Source organism: Pelodiscus sinensis, chromosome 5, assembly GCF_049634645.1.
Source record: "Pelodiscus sinensis isolate JC-2024 chromosome 5, ASM4963464v1, whole genome shotgun sequence".
NCBI classification, from domain to species: Eukaryota; Metazoa; Chordata; order Testudines; family Trionychidae; genus Pelodiscus; species Pelodiscus sinensis.
In genome coordinates this window covers 56,279,947-56,305,591 of record NC_134715.1, presented here as the reverse complement: position 1 = coordinate 56,305,591, position 25,645 = coordinate 56,279,947, and the positions used below count along the sequence as shown (strand labels likewise).

Here is a 25,645-nt window from a genome sequence, read left to right as displayed (position 1 = left end):
GAAAACCCTACTCGCCAGACAAAGAAGGGACTGTGCTCTCCACAGGCACTGGCTCCTGCATCTCCGACCTTGCGGCCGCTGGCAGCAAGGGGGGAGGAGTGCTATAATCATTTGGGTTAATGGACAGACCAGGCTTATCAGTTAACCATTTACACAAGTATACACTAATATGGACTTCTGAAATTTTTATCATGGTTCAATTGCAACGGAAGTCAAATGGGAAGTTTCCCAATTGATTTAAATGCAAGTTATAGCAGACTTTAAAAAGAATTAATAAATTTGAGCATTAGCCAAATGTTTAATTAGATTACAATATATTTATAATTCTGGATTTATTTTCTTTACATTGTTTTACTTTACAAACTTAAAGAGCTAGCTTTAACACTTTGATAAAGCCATAATCAGATTACTTTTTTCAAACTGCTTCCCACCCCACCTCCAAAAACCTACACCCAAAAAAAGACCCCATAACCAGGGAACACTGAGACGCAGAAGACACCATGAAGTCAATTAATGTTCTTCCATTGCCAGTCTAATAATATGGCACACACTTAGTTCCAAATTGTCAAGGTATTCAGGTGCCTAATTCCAAATGATGTCAAAAGGAGTTAGGTGCCTTAATATCTTTGAGGAGTCGGACATTCGATGGCATGGGTGCTACTAGCATATAAATTAATAGGATGACAACTGATTTTAAATAGTTTTTATAAAAAATACAGAATTGCACCAGATTTTGCATGTTTTCACACTACAGCCTTTTTCCGACACGCATGCATAGAGCACACGGACAAATCTATAAATAACGTTTGGTCTTCATTTTATATATTCCCTTAACATAGACTTCATTAGTAGATGAAGATTGAAATGTGGAGACAATAAATGGCCAAAACAAAACATAAAATGATTTAAAACTATTTTCAGAACACCACATAGAAATTCCAGTGTTTTCACCTTTCTGGCAAATGTAGGAGCCTAATTCTGCAAATGTAATAGGATCAGGCTCTTATAGTGGACCCGTTACTGATTTAGTCGAGACAAACATTTACTAGGATTTTAATGCTATTTTCAAATTAAACCAAAATATTGGTTCCTGACTTTCATCAAGAGGCCACTCAAGGTAGGTCTTTGTGTTCATTATTTTCCTCAGTTTACAGAATCTTTTGGGAATTGTTTGCTCCTGAATGGGCTCCAAAAGGATCAAAATTGCTGCATCATTATTCTCATCAAAGAGACGGAAATGCGAAAAGTCCAGCTCATACTTGCACCACTCACTCTGAACAAAGTGCTCTGACAGCACAAACAGAGTTTTACGGCTTTTTTCAATGGAGTCAATGATGTTGTCAACGATCCACTTCCCAGGCAAAAAGTCCCGTTTATGAAGGCACAGTTTAAATGGGGGGAGAGCGTGCTCGAGTTCCTGTACCATTAAGTTTTCAACCCACTCGGCATCTCTCTCGCTGTAGGAAATAAAAGCATCGTAGCAAAAGTCCTGATTGAGTAATTTCTTGGGTTTCCTTTTTGCTTGAAGCCAAGCCCAGGTCATTCTCATGTACCAGATCAGATGAAGTTTGTAGCTCAGGATAACAATAAACAGGATTACCAAGAACACTAGAATGCAAATTGAGGACACAGCCAAAGTCATGTGACATTCAAACAGTGAAAGCCGAGCAGCCTTTACCTGCTGCCCTCTCACAGAAGACGGAGAGTCACAGATGTAGTTTTCTGGCCAGTTAGCCAAGACATTTGTTATTCCTTCCTGGTCCTGAATGAAGGACAGAAATTCACAAGAGCAGATAAAATTATTGTCACTAGCATCCAGTGTCTTCATTTCCCTAAATGATCCAAATTCTTCCTTAGAGAAACTGGTTAATTTGTTTCTGCTGATTCTTAGGGACACCAAGTTAGAAATAAATTCAGCACCTGGCAAGTTCTTTAATTTGTTATTTGAAATGTAGAGCTCTTTGAGAAATGGTAGCTTTAATCTAAAATCATTGAGGTTATTACTGCTAACATCCAAAACTTCTAGAGTTTGAGGAATACAAGCTGTCAGCGTGGTTATCTGAGTGCCTGAGATATTGAAATATTTCAGGTTTTCCGGCCATTGACACGATTCTGGAACTTCACCAAAATTGTTTCGGCTAATATCTAGGTGAGTAAGATGTTTTAAATGAGATAGACTTCGCCCTGTCTTTTCTAAATCACCCAGTGAATTTTGACTTAAATTGAAAGTTTGCAGCAAGGGCCATGCACCTTCACAGGATGAATGTTCCAAATTTGGATCTGCAAGCAAATTTTCACTGAGATCAAGATAAAGGAGGGAGGAAAAATGTCTTGAAATGCTGCAAGGCACCAAGAAGACATTGGTATTTACAGTTGTGATTTTGGTAATGTTAGCTATAAGATTTTTCAAACTACTAAGATCTGAAAATAAGTAAAATTGTTCTATATTTAAGCTCTGTATTGTTACTATTTCTACAGGGCTTTTTCTCTTTATTTTAATTTCTTCTTGGAAGTGTCCCGTTCCCTGAAGTGTACAGTTGTCCAACTCTAGCTCCAACAATTGCTCAGTATACACCAAGATATTTAACATTTTGTTAATGCTTGCATCTGTAAACAAAACACTTTTTAACACAAATTTCTGCATGACAGAACGACTCATTGGTTCCAGTAACGAAGATTCATTAGCTGTTCTGAAGTCTATCTCTCTCAGTTCTAAACATATTACAGAATGTATTAAATCTTCTACCATCCGTGATAACACATGAACATCATTTATGTTTATGATTATATGATTTATGTTCACTGTTGTCAGACTCCCTGACTCATATTGCTTGAGCCTTTGACCACGAATGTCAAGTTGCTGAAGAACTGTAATTCCATCGAAGTCTTGTTTCCGTATAGCAGAGAAGGAATTTTTATTCCCCAGATGCAGATAGCTCAAATTTTTGAGATTAGAAAACAAGGGATTGTCCCCCAATATTGTATATAAATTACCCTGTATGTTTAGGTGCTGTAAGGAAAAAAGATATCTAAACCAACTGTGTGATAAGTGACTCAGCTTATTATCTGATAAATCCAAATGTTCCAATTTTCCAAGGAAAACAAATGAATCCTTATCTATTGTCCAAATTTGATTGGCTTGCAGGAGCAGCACTCTGAGATTCACACCCAGCTGTAGATCAGTTTCTGTAACAGATTTGATTCTGTTGTAGGAAAGATTTAGCCCTGTGACATCAGTTGTTAGTCCTGAAGGAATGGTGCTTAAATTCATTGAAGAACAGTCACAAAAATGAGTGGTATCACAGGAAGGACACAGCTTCTTTGTGGCTTTTTCTTCAGAGCCATTTGTCATTATGACCACATAAATGACCCATCCTTTCCAGATTTGGGTAGGCATGATTTTACCTAAAATTTAAAAGAGGGACAGAACAAACATAACACGAATGATTAGTGTTAAAAAAGCCAAACTTGAAAAATAGTCCCTCCTAATCTATCTCCAATAAATTCTTAATATTTCTTGTTTCTAAATCCCTTTGAACTTTTATATAAAGCTATTTAAAATACTAAATCAAGAAACTCTGATTATAAATAAATATGCTCTAATTATTTCCTGCCTTGCATTGATTTCCTTTTTTCCATTTTTGTCCTTAAATCTGGAATGAAAAACTTCAAATTAATTACTACCTGCTCCAGTGTTTCACAGAACAGGGAATACTTTAATCAAACATTCATAAACAGACTAAAATAAAATAATAATAATAATAAATTAATTACTGACCTAGTCCTTTTTTTGTTTAATAAATAACTAGGTTCCAACAAATTGATTTTTTAATAAAAACCCTCTAGTAGTGATTCCTCCCACAACACACACGCACACACCTGCAGATTTCATTTTGTGTACTACTTTTGAGCTGTAGGGTGCTTACATTTCCTGTCCATTCCAATGCCCATAGAAGAAAATGAGATCTGGGGACAATCAATATCCTGTAGAAATATCTGATTTAATACTTACATTATTTTTAAGATATTTCTCCACAGTGTTTGTTTGAAAATGGAAAAGAGTATTGCATGTGTTGTAATCCTTTCACTCATGGGCTGGCTTTTGACTTTTTAGATCGCAGATACTCAGAAACAACTCACAAAAACAAGTATTTACAGGGAGAAACAAGGTAATGTCTGTACTGTAAACTTGATTATTAATTAATTTGGCAACTTGCAAGTTGTTGAATATATTCAAGACCTGATTCTGCTGTCATGATTCTTTCCACTCACTCAAGTAGTCTCACTGTTTTATTCTTTTCAGGGGACAATTTGTGTGAATGAAGTTAAGCAAATGCACGAGTGTTTACAGGTTTGAATATCAATGTTATCACATTAGAATTTTCAGAAACTTTACAATCCATTAACATAAGCCACTCAAACAGCTGATTGCCCAGCTGCACGCCATCCATGCATCTTACTGGCTGTCCCCTAGTACAAGGGCCACCATCATTCCTACTTTAATAACTGTCTCAAAGAGATTTCCATCTCTACACTTAATGTGACCAATGTGCATCTGCTGATTTCCATCAGGGACTGTTTCTCTGCACTAATAGTTTTCACACACACATTCATCTTTTCTTCCCATCCATAATATATGTGAGAATCTTCACCAGCACCCTCATTTCAAAAGCATTCTCTTTTTTTTTAAACTGTCAACAGCATTAATTTCGCATCCATAAATGGCTATGGAAAAAATAGTCTTTTCGTCTTTGCACCACCATTTCTTTGGCACCACCTCATTTGTTGGCTATAAAAGATCTGAGATAACTCAATTCATCTACTGCCTTTACAACTTGTCCATTAGTCATACTCTCTGCGTTCACCCTGTTTCTGTTAGCTGTACCAACATACATTCCTTCTGTTTTCACCACATTGAGGGACAATCCGTATCCCTTATTCTCCGTGTTTTCAGGCCAGGGTCCTGTAAGCTCTAATATAAATGATTATGCCGAAACTTATGTAAGTATAAACTTATTACACTCAAAATGAAACGTGCCCATGTTCTGCAAACTAAATATTACAGGAAACCATTAAGCTAAACGCTTACAAATAAACGTTAACAGGATCGTGCCCTAACCAGGCTAGCGTAAGTGCTACTATTACCCGGAGTAACTGCGCTAGCGTTGTATGGTGGGTAACTGCGAAAGGCTCAATCCCGTCGCAGACGCACACATGCAAAATCCTGAACCAGTCGGATCCCACCACGCTGAGCGCCCCAGGAAAAACCTCCGACTAGCTAACGCAATGTCCCGGGGCCCGGCTCCAGGAGGAGCTGGCTATTGCTACTGTACCGGGGCAGAGGGGTAAGGCGAGAGGCACCTGTCTTCAGCTCCGGGCTTCTCCGCCGCGCAGCTCGCAGTCCAGTGTAAATCAATCTGCAGGGCGCGCAAAGCGCACCCCACAAGCCACGCCCATCAGCCCACAGCCTTGCCCCCTCGGCGGGGCAGATCGCCCGGGCCAGACTCGAGAGCGGAGCGGACCAGAGCCTGCTGCTCTTCGCTTGCCCCCCCTCCGCCCGGGCTCCGGATGGCCCCGCGGGAGGCAGGGGCAGCGAGGGCCGCCCGGGCGCTGCGGGAACTCCCCGGCCTGCCCGCGCGCAGAGACGTGTTCGGCTCCCCGGAGCAGGAGTGAAGGGCAGAGGCGAAAGTCCTGGCTCCGCATCCCGCTCCGCGCTAGCCCCAGCACAGCGTTTCCCTCCCAGCTAAGGCCACTCTGTGCCTGGACAAAAACTGAGAAGTTTCACTTTTTGCCTATACACGGGCCCACAACATTTTGGCAACTGAGGTGAGGAAGCTCAAATGGCGCCCCCCTGCCACCTTTTCTCCTGCCTGCCTGTTCTGTCTCTTGTGCCCTCCTTCCTCCAGCTCAGCCCTCCACCCTCTCTGTGCAGCTAGAGCAGAGAGAACACATATGCACCAGCAGCAGACACAATTTTCTACACTGTGGGTCCTAGTGGGGTCCCCTCCCCCCACTCTGGCACCTGAGGCAGCCGCCTCCGTTCACTTCATGGTAAGGCCAGCCTTGCTGGGAAAGCGGCACTGAAGCCGGTTTGCACTGGGACTTGGGCCAGACTTCCGTTTGTCTAGTCCTGCCTCTTCCCTTTCACTCTCTGCACGCTCCATCTCGCCCCCTTCATCCCGCTCCCTAAGGCAGTCATGGGATAAGAGGGTTCCGCTCATGGAGCAGTTGCTGTAAAACAGTAGGTCCCAAACTGTGGCCCATGGGCTCCTGGGGGGTCCATGACGGTACTGTAAGGGGTCAGAGGCAAGTTTAGGAAAGAAAAAGTAAGGATCAGGCCCACCGCAGGACTGGGACTTTCCACCAAGCCATTATCACATGGGCTCCCTATTCACAACTGGCCACACACACACTGCCTCCCACCCTCGGGATCCAATCTTGGTTCCCCATTCATGCTCCAGCACTCTTCCCCCTCCCAGTCCCGTGGTGGGGTCAACCCTTACTTTTCTTTTCCTTTTCTTCTCTCCCAGGGCTCCCTGCCTGGCCAAGGGCAGAGTGCCAGGGCAGAAGCTGCCTTTGGCCATGAGAGCCCCTTCAACATATCCTCCGTAGATTGGCATGGGATGGAGGAGGCAGGAGCTAAGGAAGCAGCACAAGCCAAGGGACATGCTGGCCACTGCTCCCCTTGGGGGGGTGTCAGCCGGTGGTTAGGGCAGTGAGTGGTCTGTGAGCCCTGTTAAACACCCGAGTCTTCAACTGCTAGGATGGGGTCCCTTCGCAGCAGGCAGCCGGGAAGGCTGACGGGTGCCCCAAAGTTTTACACCCAAGTCTTTAGCTGCTAGGACAGGGTCCCTTCGCAGCGAGCAGCCAGGGGAGGCTGATGGGTGCCCCAAGAGTTCTCTGGGAGAGCTTATTACACCCAAGTCTTTAGCTGCTAGGACAGGGTCCCTTTGCAGCAGGCAGCCAGGGGAGGCTGACGGGTGCCCCAAGGGTCTGCCTCATAAAGGCAGCATCGCCCCAACACTCAGCTCTTACTGTGTTTACCCAGTGACCGGCTATGATTCTTTTGACTGTGTCTGGTTCTGTTACAGCAACTGAAGGAGTCAGGTTAAAGCTTAAACAGTTACTATCTTATTGTTACAAGGCAAGCTTAGCTGTTAAATGTTACTGCTGTGTTACAGATAACACAGCCACTACAAAAAGGACAAGACAGAAATTACAATAAAAAGTAACTTACAGGTATCATGAAACCCTTTTGGTTCTCTGAGCTCTTATTAAATGTGCGTAAAAACAGACAGCTAGCAGGTATATTCTTACCCCTGTGATCCTTACTCCAGCGAAGCCAGGTTCCTCTCAATCCCAATGGGAAGCAGTCAGTACAAGACTAAGGTGTCCCTAAAGTCTTGGGGGTCCAAGACCACCTGACCAGCAGGTATGTGGGTGGATCTCCAATTAGAGTGGGGCACAGGGCCCTACTTTATACCCTGTGGTCACGTAGACGCTTCCTCTTGTCATTAAAATGCCAATTAAGTTGGAACGTCTTTGTGACGCCCATTCCCACAGGGGGTCCAAAGCTTAATTTGCACCTGTGAGGTGGAAGTAACTAAATCATTGGGGCCAGACATCCTTTTTCTGATGGTGCAACAGATTCCTCTTCTGGGAAGTGTGTGTAGGCGTAATAATACTAATACCAGCCATAGGTAGCCCAAGGTCCCCTGACCACCTGCTGACCCAATTGCTGCTGTTATCTGGTTCCTGTCTAGTATCCAGGGCCATTGTTATTCCAGCACCTCTGGAGGCCCTGGAGCCTTTGAAGACAGAGTTTTGCTCTCAAGGATTCTCTCTCCCAAGGATGTCAGAGGGAGGAGGGGGAGAGAGAGAGGAGGTTTCTCTCTGGCTACAGGGGGTCCCATACAATTTTAACAGATTGAAAAGGGGTCTGTATGCTCAAAAAGGTTGAATATCACTGCTGTGAAGATAGAAAACTAGCCTGGGAATAAATGGTCAGTTTTCAGAATGACAAGAGGAAAATAGTGGGGTTTCCCAAGGTTTAGTGCTGGGAACAGTGTTGTTCAGGACAACATATTCATGAACGAACTGGGAAAAGGGATGAACAGTGAGGTGGCAGAACTATACACATACTACAAATATTACTCAAGCTAATTAAGTTCAAAGCTGACTGCAACAAGTCACAAAGTGATCTCAGAAAACTGGATGGTGGAGCTACAAAATGGCAAAAGAAATTCAATGTCAATAAATGCAGAGTAATTCAAAGTAATACACATTGAAAAACTTCATAATTATTCATACAGAATGATAAGATCTAAATTAGTTGTTATAACTCAAGGAAGAGATCTTGGGATCTTCATAGATACATTCTCTGAAAAGATCCAATCAGTGTGCAGTGGCAGTCAAAAATAAAAAATGTGAGGACCCATTAGGAAAGGTAATTAGACAGTAAATATGCCGCCATATAAATATAAATCCATGGAAAACCTACACTTTGAATACTGTTAGTAGTTCTGGTCACTGCATTTCAAAAACAGATATTAGAACTAGGGGAAAAAGGGAACAAAAATTACGAAGGGTATGGAACAACTTTCATATGCAAGATTAAAAACCACTGGACTGTTCAACTTGGAAAAGAGCAAATTAACAGGGGATATGATAGAGGGTCTATAACATCAGGAATGGTGTTGAGAAAATGAGGAAGTTATTTATTCCTTCACACAACACAAGAACCAGGGATCACACAATGAAGCTAAAAAAAAGTACTTCTTTACACAGCCCAGTCAACCTGTGGAACTTCTTAGCAGGGAAAACTGTGAAGCCCCAACTATAACTGTTCAAATAAAAAAAGTAGATAAGTTCCTGGAGGATAGAACCATCTGTGGCTGTTAGCCAAGATGGGCAGGGTTGCAGTCCCTTTCTTTGGGTGTCCCTAGGGTTGGACTGCCAGAAGCTGGGTGTGAATGACAGAGGATGGATCGCTCCATGATTGCCCTGTTCTGTTAATTTCCGCTGATGCACCTGGCATTGGCCACTGTCAGAAGTGAAGATATAGGGCTTGATTGGCCAATGATCTGACCCAATATGACCACTGTTACATTCCTTTGCCCAAGGGTGACTGGTGCCTGCAGAGGCAGAGGGCAGAGAGGGGCATGTGGAGGCATCCCCGTTAGCAATTAAAATTTTGGTCAGGCACAAGTGAGCAGTTCATCTCCTGAGTGCTACTACGAGTCACCTATGCCTTTCCCACTTGCTCCCACTCCTAACCTCTTTTCTCATCCCAGTTTTCTTTTTAAGCATAAGATAATGAACTTGTCTAATTCATTGCTCAGCTGCAATTATTTAGTGCATAGCTCAGGATGCAGATTTTAGTGTAGTAAAAATCCAAAAGTGGTTATCACACACGAATGAGTGGAACTTCTGTAGTTACCCCAGCTATGCAAAAAATATCACTGCTTCAGAGCTTAAGTTCATCACCTGTAGTTGCTCCTTATCCTTCTACAGACCTTTGCTGAGGTGAAGGATTCATCATGATTAGCTGGTATGATGGTAAACATGTTTTATCTTGGTCTACAGTGATTGCTTCATCATATTCAACCTTATGTCCATGAGCACTATTGTTTCCAACCACATGAAAACATGGTAAAATTTTAGTGCAGACCAGGCCCAAGACTATTGCATATGTCATCAGAAACTGTGTGGTATGCTTACCGTTTCTGGGACATGGATACTCCAAAAAGCAGGTTGTTTTCTTCTGAAAACCCCAAATCATTCTAACTCATCAAGTGTATTTTTAAAATCCTGATTTCCTGGTGCTCACCCATGAATAATAATCTATTGCAGCAGTCTACACACGGTATCTGGTTTTCCTTCTAGAAAACTTACGTGAAGCCTGAAATGGTTCCTTTCAAATCCAGGTCTCTGAATTGGGTGCAAGTGCCTATTTCTTTCTAAGTCTACTTTATTTTAGAATTCTCATATCTGTTGCTTCCAGGAAGGAAACTATGTTGGGAAATCTTCCAGTGGATTTCCCAAATTAAAAGATGGAAACTAAACAGGGGATCTGAAGCTACAACAAAGGTATGCTTTGAACCCAAGATATGGAGGCACCACCATATTTTTTTTACAACTGAGGATTAAAAAAATCCCTCTTACAAAAACAAAACATCCCACTGTACACACAATTCTACCCATGGGGAAAGGAAAGAAAGAATGGAACACGTGAGACAGATATTAGTCATGTCCCTTAGTGGTCTACAGATAGAATGGAGATAACGGTGATAGAAAAGCTAATACAGAATAAAATATTTTTGAGCATCAAGTGTCTTTCTTACTAGCCACTATTTTACACAAATAGTGAAGTTCTGAGTATTCCTGTGTGTCAAAGGGGTTTAATTGCAATTTTTCCCAGATAAACCATGGGTCCTGATTTTCTTACATAAACTAAAAACTCCAACTCTCATTTAGTCCTAAATCCACTAACAAGTTGAACTAACAACATCAGCTATTAGCTGTTGTCAGGGATATGAAAGTCTGCAGTGTCAGCCTGAAAGGAAATGTTGTTTAGTACATCAGAGGTTCAATAGCTTTATGCAGACACAGTTTCCAAAGACAATCACAGTAGCATAGTAACTCAGAAAGTCTTTGTTTTACATGTTAACCAAACACTGTAAAAGTTTTCCTTTTTTGTACTCTTAAGATACAGTGTGATCAGTTCTCTCTCAATTCCATCCAATAAAATATAAAGACATAGTCCTGCTATATTTATAAATTACAGAAAAAAACCTACATTAACAGTAGATAGACTACAGTAGACTTCCGATAATCCAGCACCTTTTGGACCTAGGTGGTGCCAGATTATCAGATTTGCCGGAGAATCAGGAGATCCCATACAGCTGCAAGGTTTAACAGCTGGCCAGGACACAATCTCCCTCCTCTCCCCTCCCCTTTCCTCTTCGCAGCTCCTCTGTGCTGTAACCTGATCCTCCTCCCTTTCCCCTTCGCTGAAGCAAAACGCTCTTCTCCATAGTGTAACACGATCCCACTCCCTTCCCCCCCTCCCCTAGCCTTATGCTCCCTCTGGTTACAGCCAGCGTGTGGACTCTGTGGCAGGCTTTTTAATCAGCTGGTTAGGATTGCTTGGCATTTTGATGCTGGAGTATCCGGAGTGCTGAACAATTGGATGCCGGACTATCGGAGTTTTACTGTATTAACGTTCTGAAGTCAAGCACTTGAAAGAAGTGACAATATGAGTGAGAAAAGGTTTCTCATCAAATGAGGAACTCTTCAGTATTACTTTTCAAACTCATAGGCTACGTCTACACTGGCCCCTTTTCCGGAAGGGGCATGTTAATTTCAGCTATCGTAGTAGGGAAATCCGCGGGGGATTTAAATATCCCCCGCGGCATTTAAATAAAAATGTCCGCCGCTTTTTCCGGCTTTTAGAAAAGCCGGAAAAGAGCGTCTACACTGGCCCCGATCCTCCGGAAAAAGCGCCCTTTTCCGGAGGCTCTTATTCCTACTTTGAAAAAAGCGGCGGACATTTTTATTTAAATGCCGCGGGGGATATTTAAATCCCCCGCGGATTTCCCTACTACGATAGCTGAAATTAACATGCCCCTTCCGGAAAAGGGGCCAGTGTAGACGAGCCCATAATTTAATATGAAGTCTCATGGCTACTTTACTTCTCACCATTCAATCCCCATACTGAATAACATTAATTTCCTCATGGGATTTGTTTATGGTGTTTAACATCAAGGTTTCTAGTGGCTTACATACATTAATGAATTTATCTTCACAACTTCTCTGGGAGATGGTATTATTGTCCCCATTTTACAAACGGGAAACTAAGGTACAGAAAGATCGTAGCCAATATTTGCAGTAATGTTGACTAACTTGAAGTACCTCAGTTATGCAAAATGACAAACTACAATGGGTGGAACTCACTTTTTACAATGTTGTCTTTACCGATGAGGTGTGCACTGATGACATAGGTGAAGGTACATCTGTGCAAAAAAACCCTATTAAAAACTATGAATCTACTATACATATTGTGATGGGTTGATCACAGAGATCCCCTTAAAACTCACCTGATGATCATATCACTGGGCCAACTTACCAGCCTTTTGAGGCACTCCACATGCCTGCAGATGGGTAAAGGGGCACAGGGGGCAGTTGCTCTGGAACCCAACAATTCAAAGGGTCTCAGGTCTCCAGCCACTGCTGAAATTATTGCCGGAGGCTACACCGTATGTTTTGGGCAGTGCTATGGGCCGTGAGGGGTGCATTGTGCTGCACTCCAAGCAGTGCTGAGAAAGCCAGCTGCTCTCAGCCCTGCCCCTTCCAGGAACGTGGTGCAGCCGCACATCCCCCAGCTTGCCCAAGCACCTGGAGGCTGTCAGCTCTGCTGTTGACCCACCACCCTGTCTTGTAGAGCCAAGAGCTGTGGTCTCCCACAGCAAAGGCCCAGAGTTGGGGTCACAAAGCAGACCAACACAGACACAGAGCAGCTCAGCTCTGTGAAGGCTCAGCCACGGGGACTTGACAGTACCCAGGAACATAACCCAAATAAGAACAAATCCCCAGACGAATCTATCTTACTCCGCATAAAAGTTTTACAAAGAGAAAGCTCATATGTTGTTGGCTCCCTTTATCAATGAAAGAGAAATATGCACAACTGTTGCCTCCCCATAACAACTATTTACAACAGGTTTAATAATAAAAGTGGTTTTATTAAGTATAAAAAGTAGGATTTAAGTGGTTGCAAGTGATAACAGACAGGTCAAAGTCAGTTACTGAGCAAAATAAAAAACACACCAGCTAAGCTTAATATTTTAAGAAACTAGTTACATATAATTTCTTATCCTAAAAATAGTTTAATCATCTTTTTCACAAGCTAGACAGATCCTTCCCCTTGCTCAGTCTTAGATGTTTCCAGCAGTCATCTTGATGATAAGTAGGGGATGTCTTGGTGTCTGGCATCTGCTAACACCCTTATTGTCTGGTTCCCTATTTATAAATAGATTCTGCCCAAAATAGGAATCCTTTGTGTTTAGCTGATTCAAATGGATTCCAGCAGCAGGTGACTTAGACACATGTCTTAGCAGCACTAACCCTAAACCAGTCTTACAGGAAACACAAGATTATTCACAGGTCTTGAATACCAGGTCCTTAAGTACCACTAATAGCTTTCACTAGCAAACCTAGATTAATAAACAGGTTTATACTTCATATTTCTAACTTTTAAAACAGTGATGAGATATGCACACAAACAGAATATAAACATTTAGGGGATTACAGGCTCTTCCATGATAGGTTACATGCCCCATTTTGTATAAAGCATATTTGTGTTAGGCATATTCATGTTCAAAACCATGTTTTCATAAAAAATATGGGGACACAACATCACCCCTATGTCATAGTGGTATAGGTAGGAGGAAAGAAGAGTAATATTGGGGCAGAAATAGTGGAAAAAATTAGCTGGGAAGAGGTTGAGGAAACCGTATGTACTTAACATCAGACACAAGCATTTTGTCTGTTTGACTATCTAATAGTAAGCTATTAGAAATGGGGACTTCAACTTTAATGTTTTTATAGTGTCTACCCCAACATAAATAATACACGCACAGAAATAATTAAGTACATAGACCAGTGGTTCCTAACCTGAGGTCTGTGGACACCTGGGGGTCTGCAATGGTAATGTAGGAGATCCGCAGAAAGTTTAAGAAAGGAAAGAAAAAGTAAGGATCGGGTCCACTGTGGGACCGGGACTTTCCACCAGGTGATTCTTGCCCAGGGCTCACCATTCGCGGCTGCACTCACTGCCTCCTGCTCTCGGGATGGGCTCTTGATATAAGGGTCAATATCCATCCTCTTGCCACCAGCTACACTGTTGTACATACTCCAGCCCTCTCCCCCATCCCAGCATGGCATTGGGCCTGATTCTGACTTTTCTTTTCCTTTTCTTTTTTCTTCTCCCCCAGGGCTCCCTGCCCGGCCAAGGGCGGAGTGCTGAGGCAGGAGCTGCCTTTTGCCACAAAAGCCCCCTCACCGTATCCTCCATGGATGGGCACAGGACAGACGGGGCGGGAACTGAAAAAGTAGCACAGGCCAAGGTATGTGCCGGCTGCCGCTTCCCACCGCTCCTCTTGTGGGGGTCCATACAATTTTAACAGATTGGAAAGGGTTCTGTATGCTCAAAAAGGTTGGCAACCACTGACATAGACTATCAGTATTCCTGTGATCTTTGAGCCTAGATACATCACAACATTTTTACACCCAGCATCTGACATATTTGTCAGATTGCTTCATTCTTTAATTGTTGGGCCACATACAGTCCTGGTACAAATCCACTGTTTCCATGGGAGTTACAAGTTTGATCTATTATCTATGAGGACCTAGCCTCAGAGATCTTGTTTTGAATCTACTTAGGCAATTTCTACTTTTCCACTCCATTTTCATTAAATGATTTTAAATAATCTGATGGTATCTAAAAAAAATAAGATATGATGTAATCAATAGATTTCTTTCAAATGCATTTTTATAGACAGGGATGCTTTGGGTAGTTATTAAGAGAAAGGTCAGAACAACAAAAAATCAATACAACATTTGGATGTTCTTAGTATCCTCTTTCATTTCACAAAGCAATACTTAGTTTAGTAATCTCTCAAATCAAGCCTCCACAATACTGATACAACAATGAGCATAACAAAACATTTCTTAACCAAAAAAGGCTTAGAAAATGTTCTTCTTGGAAATGTAGTATGAGTTAATAGTTCAATTTTAAATGACTCATCCTAGGATTTTAATGCTGCTTTCAGTTTATTCCAAAATATTTGCTGCTGATTTTTGTCACGAGGCCATTCAACGTAGGTCTTTGTGTTCATTATTTTCCTCAGTTTACAGAACCTTTTGGGAATTGTTTGCTCCTGAATGGGCTCCAAAAGGATCAAAATTGCTGCATCATTATTCTCATCAAACAGACGGAAATGCGAAAAGTCCAGCTCATACTTGCACCACTCACTCTGAACAAAGTGCTCTGACAGCACAAACAGAGTTTTACGGCTTTTTTCAATGGAGTCAATGATGTTGTCAACGATCCACTTCCCAGGCAAAAAGTCCCGTTTATGAAGGCACAGTTTAAATGGGGGGAGAGCATGCTCGAGTTCCTGTACCATTAAGTTTTCAACCCACTCGGCATCTCTCTCGCTGTAGGAAATAAAAGCATCGTAGCAAAAGTCCTGATTGAGTAATTTCTTGGGTTTCCTTTTTGCTTGAAGCCAAGCCCAGGTCATTCTCATGTACCAGATCAGATGAAGTTTGTAGCTCAGGATAACAATAAACAGGATTACTAAGAACACTAGAATGCAAATTGAGGACACAGCCAAAGTCATGTGACATTCAAACAGTGAAAGCCGAGCAGCCTTCACCTGCTGCCCTCTCACAGAAAACGGAGAGTCACAGATGTAGTTTTCTGGCCAGTTAGCCAAGACATTTGTTATTCCTTCCTGGCCCTGACTGAAGGTGAGAAATTCACAAGAGCAGATAAAATTATTGTCACTAGCATCCAGTGTCTTCATTTCCCTAAATGATCCAAATTCTTCCTTAGAGAAACTGGTTAATTTGTTTCTGCTGATTCTTAGGGACACCAAGTTAGAAATAAATTCAGCACCTGGCAAGTTCTTTAATTTGTTATTTGAAATGTAGAGCTCTTTGAGAAATGGTAGCTTTAATCTAAAATCATTAAGGTTATTACTGCTAACATCCAAAACTTCTAGAGTTTGAGGAATACAAGCTGTCAGCGTGGTTATCTGAGTGCCTGAGATATTGAAATATCTCAGGTTTTCTGGCCATTGACACAATTCTGGAACTTCACCAAAATTGTTTCGGCTAATATCTAGGTGAGTAAGATGTTTTAAATGAGATAGACTTTGCCCTGTCTTTTCTAAATCACCCAGTGAATTTTGACTTAAATTGAAAGTTTGCAGCAAGGGCCATGCACCTTCACAAGATGAATGTTTCAAACTTGGATCTGCAAGCAAATTTTCACTGAGATCAAGATAAAGGAGGGAGGAAAAATGTCTTGAAATGCTGCAAGGCACCAAGAAGACATTGGTATTCACAACTGTGATTTTGGTAATGTTAGCTAGAAGATTTTCCACACCCGTAAGATCTGAAAACAAATAAAATTGTTCTATAACTAAATTCTGTACTGTGAGCACTTTAAAGGAGATTTCTCTGTTTACTTCAATTTGTCCATGCCATTGTCCAGTCCCCCGTAGTACAGAATTGTCCACCTCCAGCTCCACAAATTTTTTAGCTCGACCTAGGATGTTTAACACTTTGACAATCGTTGAATCTATAAACCAGACATTTTTTAACACAAGTTTCTCCATAACAGAATGACTCATTGGCTCCAGTAACGAAGATTCATTAGCTGTTCTGAAGTCTATCTCTCTCAGTTCTAAACATATTACAGAATGTATTAAGTCTTCTACCATCCGCGATAACACGTGAACATCATTTATGTTTATGATTATATGATTTATGTTCACTGTTGTCAGACTCCCTGACTCATATTGCTTGAGCCTTTGACCATGAATGTCAAGTTGCCGAAGAACTGTAATTCCATCAAAGTCTTGTTTCCGTATAGCAGAGAAGGAATTTTTATTCCCCAGATGCAGATAGCTCAAATTTTTGAGGTTAAAAAATAAGGGATTGTCCCCCAATATTGTATATAAATTACCTTTTATGTTTAGGTGCTGTAAGGAAAAAAGATATCTGAACCAATTGGATGACAAGTTAGTCAACTTATTATCTGATAAATCCAAATGTTCCAATTTTCCAAGGAAAACAAATGAATCCTTATCTATTGTCCAAATTTGATTGGCTTGCAGGAGCAGCACTCTGAGATTCAGACCTAGCTGCAAATCAGTTTCTTTGACAGATTTGATTCTGTTGTAGGACAGATTTAGCCCTGTGACATCAGTTGTTAGTCCTGAAGGAATGATGCTCAAATTCATTGAAGAACAGTCACAAAAATGAGTGGTATCACAGGAAGGACACAGCTGTTTTGTGGCTTTTTCTTCAGAAACATTTGCTGTTATGACCATGAAGAAGATCCATACTAGCCAGAATAGCTTAGTCATTGTATTTGGTTTTCTTTTATTCAATTTCTTAAAAGAGAAAAGGAGCAGTGGGAAGAGAAAAATCAATACAAGTGAATTCAAACCCAGTTTAAGTTTAATTATGAAGGAATTCAGATTCTGATTTCTTTTTACATAGCAATTTTCTGTTGGATTTTTTCCCTCGCATTCCTGATACCTTATTTTGGGAGTACAAGAAGTCCTTAAAGCAAATTCATACTATAAATTTATATTAATAAAATTCACTGGTGACAGACCTGGCCTTATTTTTACAGAGACATGCCTTTGGATATTTAAAAATTCTGGTTTAAGTCACGGAGGAATTGTAATAGTCATTAATATCGTTAGATGTTTTAACATAATCAACTAATGCTGATTGCATATGCTCAGACTTCTGAGGCTCCCTTTCATTAACAGTAAGGTTCAACTGCAAAAAAAGTGCTTATATTTTTACCATCAAACTACATATACACCTGTCTCCTCAGTCTCTGCCTCTATTTTTGTACAATACCGAATATAATGGGCCCCTGGAGTTGCTCAGAACATCTAATGCAACCACATAAACAATCAAGGAAAGAATAAGGCAGGTCTGTCACTCCTTAAAAATGTTGCCACAGGCAATTTAGTTTATATTTTGAAATTCTGGTCTGCTATTCAAACAAACAAGTCCTTTCTGCCTTCTACATGTACACAACTGAACAGCTATACATTATCTTCCCACTGCCAGAACAGCACTGGCTTTATTGTCGTTGACTTTAGTGGAAGTAAGAACAGGCTCACAGTCATTAACAGTCAGAGATGAAGTGCTTACCTTTCTTACTGAGGCTTACAGCTCTGGTGCCAGTGCTTCCTATTGATCTCATGCTTTAGAATCCATAGAGTCTTCTCATATTTGCCATACACCAACAGAAGCTGAAAATCTTTTGACTGAAAAACAATGGAAGGATGGAGGACTGATGCTGTGCCAGCTCTCAAGTTGGCAGGCACTCTGATCTGTCCTGTGTAGGCAACAGTTCAAGCTAACAATTTCGAAAGATTAATTGACTATCTGTGTCCCATAAATGTAAGGGTAATAGGTTCAAGTAATTGTTGCGCACACTCTATTAATTCATTGCTTTACAAATGAGTGGGATGGTTCAGTATTCCCACTGCACAGCTGTTCAGAGCTAGACCTTTCTTTATACTCAACTTCTACTACCACCACATTTTTATAACAGAAAATAGATACAGAAGTTACTGATTATATCTTCTCCAAATACTGGAATTCAGCAGTAGGTCTCTTTTCTTTTGCTTGGTCAGCTGTCATTGGTGGAACCACTGATGCAATGCTTTTGTGCAATTTTTTCTTTCACAATCTGTGACTGCAGCTCTGACAGGAATAGTCATTAGTACTTTTCTATTCCCATTACTTCCATTTAAATCTGTACGTATTATTTTAGGGGTTGGATAATTTTTGCCTTAGTTTATTCTCTTGGCAATGGAGCATCTCAGCTCACATACGTTATTTTTTATATAGGTCTCTCTGAGTAGAAAGTGTTCGGTTCTATATACTATGGTTTATATATAGAATATTTTACTGAATCAAGTTGTTTAGCCTGAAAAAAAAATCGAGAAATGTTATTTAGAGATATTTTCATTTCCCAAGTCACTGTATTCAAAGACATTACCCAAAATGGACTTTTCTTATCAATGAAGATTAAATTAATAGGCAACAGTTCTGAAAAATGGATCAAAATCCTGTATCCAAGAAAGAGAATTTTAATGAACATGAATTTCAAGTTCTCACTGAAAAGGGGCATCTAATTAGAAGTCAGCATGGAATCTGTACTAAGAAAAAGGATATTGTAAATTCTGCAATCACGCCACCTCTAAAGGAAAGGATGGACTAAAAGTGTTTGTGCCTCATCACACTTCCTGACCAAAAAAGGGGTTACACACCTGCAAAAGTGAAAAAGGTAGAAGTGTTGTTTTTTTTACCAGATCTGAAAGAGGAACCTTTTGGATTCTATACACCAAACTTTTAAAATATGTTGAGCATTTTTCGGTTCAGAACTTTGCACGTACACTTATCTCGGTGAATCACCTATGAATACATTTAATAATATTTACATATTTTGAAAAAAATGAAGTTCATGTACTAAAATTCGTTACCTCCATGTGAATGTGGCACGTCTTAAATTCCCAGCTTATCACATTTTGTTCATTCTTAAAGCATTTTTCCTCTGTGAAGGTTATTATACAAGGGAAACAGGGAAGTTGTTTTTTATGAAGTTCCGTCAAATGCATACAGAAAACAAGCTAGAAAAACAGAGACTTCCCCCTCTAATTCCTTTCAGTTGTAACAATGTTAGATAAAACATTTTTAGACAGGCAATGCAGGATTACTAGGATTTTTGAAAAAACTTTTAATAGCTTTTTTATAATCAGGATGAAAACTGCCAAAGCTAGATTTCAGTTTGTAAAATCACTTTAAAAATGAAAAAGTGTGAGATAAATGTATTTTCTATTTAATACTTAGCTGTGTCTAGACTGGCAAGTTTTTCCGCAAAAGCAGCTGCTTTTGCAGAAAAACTTGCCAGTTGTCTACACTGGCCGCTTGAATTTCCGCAAGAACACTGACCATCTCATGTAAGAAATCAGTGCTTCTTGCGAAAATACTATGCAGATCCCATTCGGGCAAAAGGCCTTTTGCGCAAAAGCTTTTACGCAAAAGGGCCAGTGCAGACAGCTCAGATTTGTTTTGCACAAAAAAGCCCTGATCGCGAAAATGGCGATCGGGGCTTTTTTGCGCAAAAGCGCGTCTAGATTGGCACGGATGCTTTTCCGCAAAAAGTGCTTTTGCGGAAAAATGTCCGTGCCAATCTAGATGCTTTTTTCCGCAAATGCTTTTAACGGAAAACTTTTCCGTTAAAAGCATTTGCAGAAAATCATGCCAGTCTAGACATAGCCATACTGTTTTGTTTTTGAGGTATCTGCTATCTTTTGATACATACATCTTTTGATTATGTATAATCTGGAATTGGTGAGAAATACTGGGACATTTAATGAAATATTGACCTCACCTGATATCCAGGCCCAGGCCATGATTTAACAACATACCTGTGTTGCACATAGCAATCCTATTCCCTCAATCAGCTGAGCCAAAATCAGTTACATCAGCGCTTCTGGCTGCTTTTCCCAACCCCGTGACATTCTCTCAGTCTTGTCATAAGAACATAAGAACATAAGTTGCAGCCAACAAGCCTTCATCCTATCCCAAATTCATCTAGACAATGAGTTATTGGTTCCATTGTTCCAGCTGAGTCAGAGGTCATGGAAAAGTACATATTGACTACCTTGCAGCCTGTGTTTCCTCATTAACGCTCTGTTCAACCTGACATACAATTCAAACAAAAAGGTTGCTTGTATAGATATTACAGCAGGGTTCCTCAACACATTGCCTGTGAGTGGGAGCTAAAACAAAAAAGTAGTCAATATAATGGTCTTCTATTGATATGCATTGAAGTAGTTAAATTCTTGGGCTGTCATTGGTCATTAAAAGTGCTGTCATATGGGTGGGAATCAGGTAAATATTGCATTTTATTAATATCAGCAGAAATGATTTAAATGGGGCCTGCGTGTTGTGTAGTCCTACCTTATTTTTGTATTCATGCCTGTCAGTGTGAAAGAAGCTATATGCATATATTTGCATATATATTTGCTTGTCTATGCAACCATACTTAAGTTGTGGCCCTCAGCATGTGCTGTGAGTATCATTGTGGCCCCCATAGCTTCCAAAGTTGAGTAGCCCTGCATTACAGTATCATGCAGGACTGTACTCTTGGGGCATAAGAACAGTTGTCCACAATTGTCTTTTGGGATTTCTCTAAAAGATCAAAATGGAGTCCCTCAAAACCAGCTCCATTCATCCTTAGTAGATTCCACTAATGAGTCAATTCAATTCAAGAAACTGCTGAAAATTCAAGCTAATCAATACAAATACTTCATTGCCATCCATGGGTGGGTAGAAATCATAAGCAGCATAGTTTCTATTTCATTCCTATAGCCCAGTGGTCTTCAAAAAGCACGAGATCACTTTTTGAATTTAAATGCAATTCAAGATCTACCTCAAGTATAAATAACCTTGCCCCGCCTCCTTCCTGCCCCTTCTCTGAGGCCCTGCCCCTGCTCACTCCATCCTCACTCTCTTGCCCATCCTCATTTACTTGGAGGAGAGGAGAGGGCTAGGGCGCAGGCTCTGGTCTTGGATTAAGGGATCTGGAGTGTGAGAGGGGTCCTGAGCTGCTCTTGGGGCAGGCAGTTGGGATGCCGGAGGGAGTTCTACGTGCAGACTCTAGAAGGGTGTTTGGAGGCAGGGGTGCTCAGAGCTGGGGCAGGGGGTTGGAGTGCAGGAAGGGGTTCATGACTGGGGTAGGAGTTTGGGATGTGGGCTCCAACTGGGCTCTGCTTACCTCAGGTGGCACGTGAGTGGTGGTACAGTGGAGTTAAGGCAGGCTCATCCCTGCCCTGACTCTGCAGCACTCCCAAAAGCAGCCAGAAACTCCCTCTCAAATCCTGTTGTGCCCCCTCTCTACTCTGTGGAGATAGGATATGAAGTGGGAGAGGAGACACCTTGTCATCTTAGCCCTCTTCTCCCTCCCCTGCCCTGCCCTGCCCAGCAAGGAGGATGCTGGGGGGTGGGGGGAAGGAACAGCTCCAAGGCAAAGGGCAGGAGATGAGCAGCAGTGGGAGGAGGGGCAGCTGAAGTGCTGGCCCTCAATAGCCTCTTTGCCAAAGCAGTCAGGATCACCTGTCAGAGGCTCCAAGATCTACCGGTAGATCCTCATCTACTGGTTGGTGACCCCGGCTATAGCCCAATCAACAGACATCAAGGAACCGGACTCAGACAAAAGCCACAACTGCTCTGTCATAACCTCCTTGGTAACTTTTCCTAAAGTCAGAGACTGAATCCTTGTCAATTGGTTAGACAGATTGTGAATATCTAGAGTTAGTTTCTTGAGGACTGGCTCAAAAAGAATCTTTTGGAACCATCTATCCTTAGTTTAAAAAAACCACACTCGCTCAATGCATATTTTTGAAAAGGAACAAAATACTTCCTCTAATTTCCAGCCAAGAGAGGCTGATGTTTAGTACTTAGATAAACAGACACGTCAGTATGTCCAGTAAGTGTTTGTGTCCTTTACACTGAAGTGATGCTCTTTCTTCCTCTTTCATAGAGCTTTAAAAAAGGCGGGGGGAGAGAGCATTTTATTTCTTTTTTTCCAGCATAAGAATACAAAAATGAAACTAAATCTTTGCTTGTGAAACCATAGCCTTTCAAGCACTTACATCAAGCTACAGATTATTGCACGTGGCAATTTTTTCATCAAGAAGTGAGCAGAAACACAGAAATGTCACATAGCCAGGTGAGTGACGAGATTTTATTTTCAAAGTTTTCTCCCTTTAAGTCTTTTATTGCTTAATTGATACTCGCCTTAGTGTAAGTCTGTGGGGTTTTGTTTGATTACAAGTCACATGAGTGTGTGCCCATCTTTCTTTCTCGCTGTATGTCCTGGCCTACCACCCCTGTGCAGACTGAGTAGCATTTATTCTTAAATTGGCTCACTGCAACCCTACGGACTAGGCACGTAAGGGCTGCACAGCATGAGCAATATCACCAACTCCCATCATTCTATCATGAGACTTGTGCTATTGAGGTTTTTTTCCCTTAAATACCCAGCTCCTGGAATCATTTGAATACATAAAAATCTCAGCTTCCATTAAAAAAAAGAAAGTTTCCAGACTTCATCATTGTGTAAAAAATCATTATCCCTACAGGTTCAAAACACAAAAGGCAAATTAAAAATACCCAATATTTATTAGACTTTTAAAATCTCATTTTTTTAAGACAATCTCTTGATTTTGAAAGACAGAATACTGAAGTAAACAGATACTGGGGTCTGATCTGGTATGGATAGATCTATATTTCTGCGCAGGACACAACTCTAAGGAAAGACGAAGATTTTAAAAACACACAATTAACACTGATTGAATATATAGCCCTAAATTGGTTTGTCCACCATAGTTAATGGTGCTGCTCCACCACTTAGGTCTCTGCTGTCTCCGCATTAGGCTGCTGCTATTTATCCATTTTGGCCAGATGCACACTAAAAAGGCCCAGCTACATCACTCAGGGGCGTGAAAAATGACATCCCTGAGCAACATAGTTAAGTTGATCTAACCTCTGGTGTAGACAGTGTTAGAATTCTTCTGTTGACCTACCTACTTCCTCTGAGGGAGCTGGGCTGACTATGTCACAAGAGAACCCCTTCCATTGCTATGAGTGTCCACAGTGAAGTGCTATGCTGTGCCACTGCAGCAGTTTAAGCATAGACATAGCCTCAGGCTTATTTCCTCTTTCCATTTTTCTGTCTCCCTCCCTCCTTTTTCCTCACCTGATGTTCTTTTCGAACACTGACACTAGTGAATGCTATTTGTCACTAGTGAATGCTATTTGTCACTAGTGAATGCTATTTGTCACTAGTCCCATTATCCCTCTCTGAAGTCTTTCTGAGTAGCAAGGTTTCTAAAAAAGTGACATTGTACTGCTTCTATCTTTCAAATTTCCATATACTGCTCTGTTTTCCAGACCCTTCTAGAATTTTCTCTCTTCTGAATAAATTGTCAGTGATGCAATACTAAAGTGCCCTGATATATAGCATCTCAACTATGTCATATGTAGTAATTACACTAGAGTTGACCTGCCTAACACTTTGATCTGGCCCGCAGATTGCATCTGGCCTCTTTCTATATCTACACAGCTGCCTGTGCCACCTAATTTCCAGGCAGTGGCTCAGGCAGTAGGATTCTATTTAAATGGCCCACAGCTCACAATCATGGTGCTACCCCAAGCAGGGGCTGATGCTTCAAGCCTTTTAAATAACCATAGCAATCGCAGGCAGCCGCCAGGCAATGCGGTAGTGCTGGAACTGGGAGCTGCAAACCCTTTGCTGTGTTTTTACTTCAAAACCTCTGGCCCCAGACAACTCTTCCAGGGACGGGGTGGAGCCAGCCCATGATCAGTACCAACATTCAGCAAGTGGCCCCCTGCAAAAATTATTGCCCACCCCTGCACTAGAGCCATCTAGCCTCAGTAGGGTTTCTAAGCCTCCAGCATTGTCCTGGAATCTCCAGGAATTAAAGATTAATCTTTAATTAAAGATGATTTCATGTGAAGAATAGGGTTACCAGGTAGCTTCAAATAAAACACACACACTTAATGGGAGGGGGAGAAAGGACTGGCTGGGAGGGGAGCAGGGCTGGCCAGTGGTGGGGGAGAGGTGGGAAGCAGGACTGGTGGGGAGGGTCGGGGGCAGCAGGGCTGACTGGGGGAGATCAGGAGGAGGAGAACTGGCTGGCAGGAAGCAGGGCTGGCCGGGAGAGGGTCGGGTGGGAGCGGGAGGAGAGAATCGGCCAGCGGGGAGCAGGACTGACCCAGGCACGTGCAGATCCCAGGGTACTGCCCATCCCACGCACGGTCACAACAAAGCATGAGCGAGTCCGTCTGCAGCTCCACCACACGCTTGAACAGTGCTCTGGAGCATGGCGTCATTCCTACATGCCACGCAACCAGATGAGGGCGCCCAGCACGGATCGCCAGTCCCCCCCCGCCAGGCTTCCGTCGGGCACCCAGCCGGAAAACCAGAAAATACCCGACATTGCACATGTCTGGTATTTTCTGATTTTTTTTAAACCGGACTGAGGGCCCAAAAACTGTCTGGTTGAATACTGGACACCTGGCAACCCTAGTGAAGAAACCTCCAGGAGTACATCCAGCCAAAACCAGCAACCCTGGGCTGCAGGCCAGAAAAAAGCAATCTGGATCTCAAGGCACAGCACTGAAGACATAGGCTTTGCCACCAAGGACAAGGTCCACTTGTGCCACCTGCTGAACTATGGGTTTTCTCAAGATAAAAAGTCCAATCTCCTACACCCTAGCAGAGGGTCCTGTGAGGTGGGGCCACCGGTCCCACTAGATCTGCGCCAGGATGGATGACAGCAGTGAGGCTTTCCTTTTGTCTCTTTCTCTCTCCCCTCCTTCCTTCCATCTGTCCTTTCATTATTCCCACTCCTTCATTCCTGCTCTTTTTTTCTACCCTCTGCATTCTATTGCTTCCACTGGAGTGAGTGTGTGTGAAAGGGGGAGTGATGAGAGTAAGTGGTGGAGAGGAAACCAAGAGTGATCTGAGAAAGCCTTTCATCCCAATGATGAGAGAGGCAGGAATAGCAGGGGGTCTTTCTCCATCCAGTGGGAAGTGGGGAGCAGCAGCAGGAAATATCCCCATCCTTTGGAAGCAACAGAAATATGCAACTGTACTTACCCTACCAGCCTGGATATATCTGTCTAGGAGCATGGATGCATGGACCAGGACTAGCACTAGAGGCCAGGGAATGCTGCTCACGTCTCTCCGGCAGTCTCTCCAGCAAAGTGGTTTTCAGAATCGACAATTCAC

General features: G+C 42.0%; 2 protein-coding genes across 6 annotated transcripts; both read right to left on the bottom strand.

The window, feature by feature from the left end:
* Positions 1–688: 688 nt before the first annotated feature.
* Positions 689–25,645, bottom strand: LOC102457158 (toll-like receptor 2 type-2). 5 transcript variants are annotated; one of them, XM_075930093.1, is made up of 2 exons: positions 25,514–25,645; positions 689–3,405 (listed from the first exon to the last, which is right to left on the bottom strand). In XM_075930093.1, exon 2 carries the CDS (start codon positions 3,395–3,397, stop codon positions 1,046–1,048), a length of 2,352 nt encoding a protein of 783 aa, XP_075786208.1. In that variant the 5' UTR covers positions 3,398–3,405; positions 25,514–25,645; the 3' UTR covers positions 689–1,045. The 5 variants fall into 5 exon arrangements, with proteins under 5 accessions (XP_075786208.1, XP_025041083.2, XP_006111619.2 ...); XM_025185298.2 differs by lacking the exon at positions 25,514–25,645 and adding an exon at positions 17,965–18,099; XM_006111557.4 differs by lacking the exon at positions 25,514–25,645 and adding an exon at positions 5,334–5,488.
* LOC102457570 (toll-like receptor 2 type-2) lies at positions 12,733–18,080 on the bottom strand. Its single transcript, XM_025185305.2, has 2 exons — positions 17,965–18,080; positions 12,733–17,183 (listed from the first exon to the last, which is right to left on the bottom strand). The coding sequence occupies exon 2, from the start codon at positions 17,154–17,156 to the stop codon at positions 14,805–14,807; it is 2,352 nt and encodes a 783-aa protein (XP_025041090.1). The 5' UTR covers positions 17,157–17,183; positions 17,965–18,080; the 3' UTR covers positions 12,733–14,804.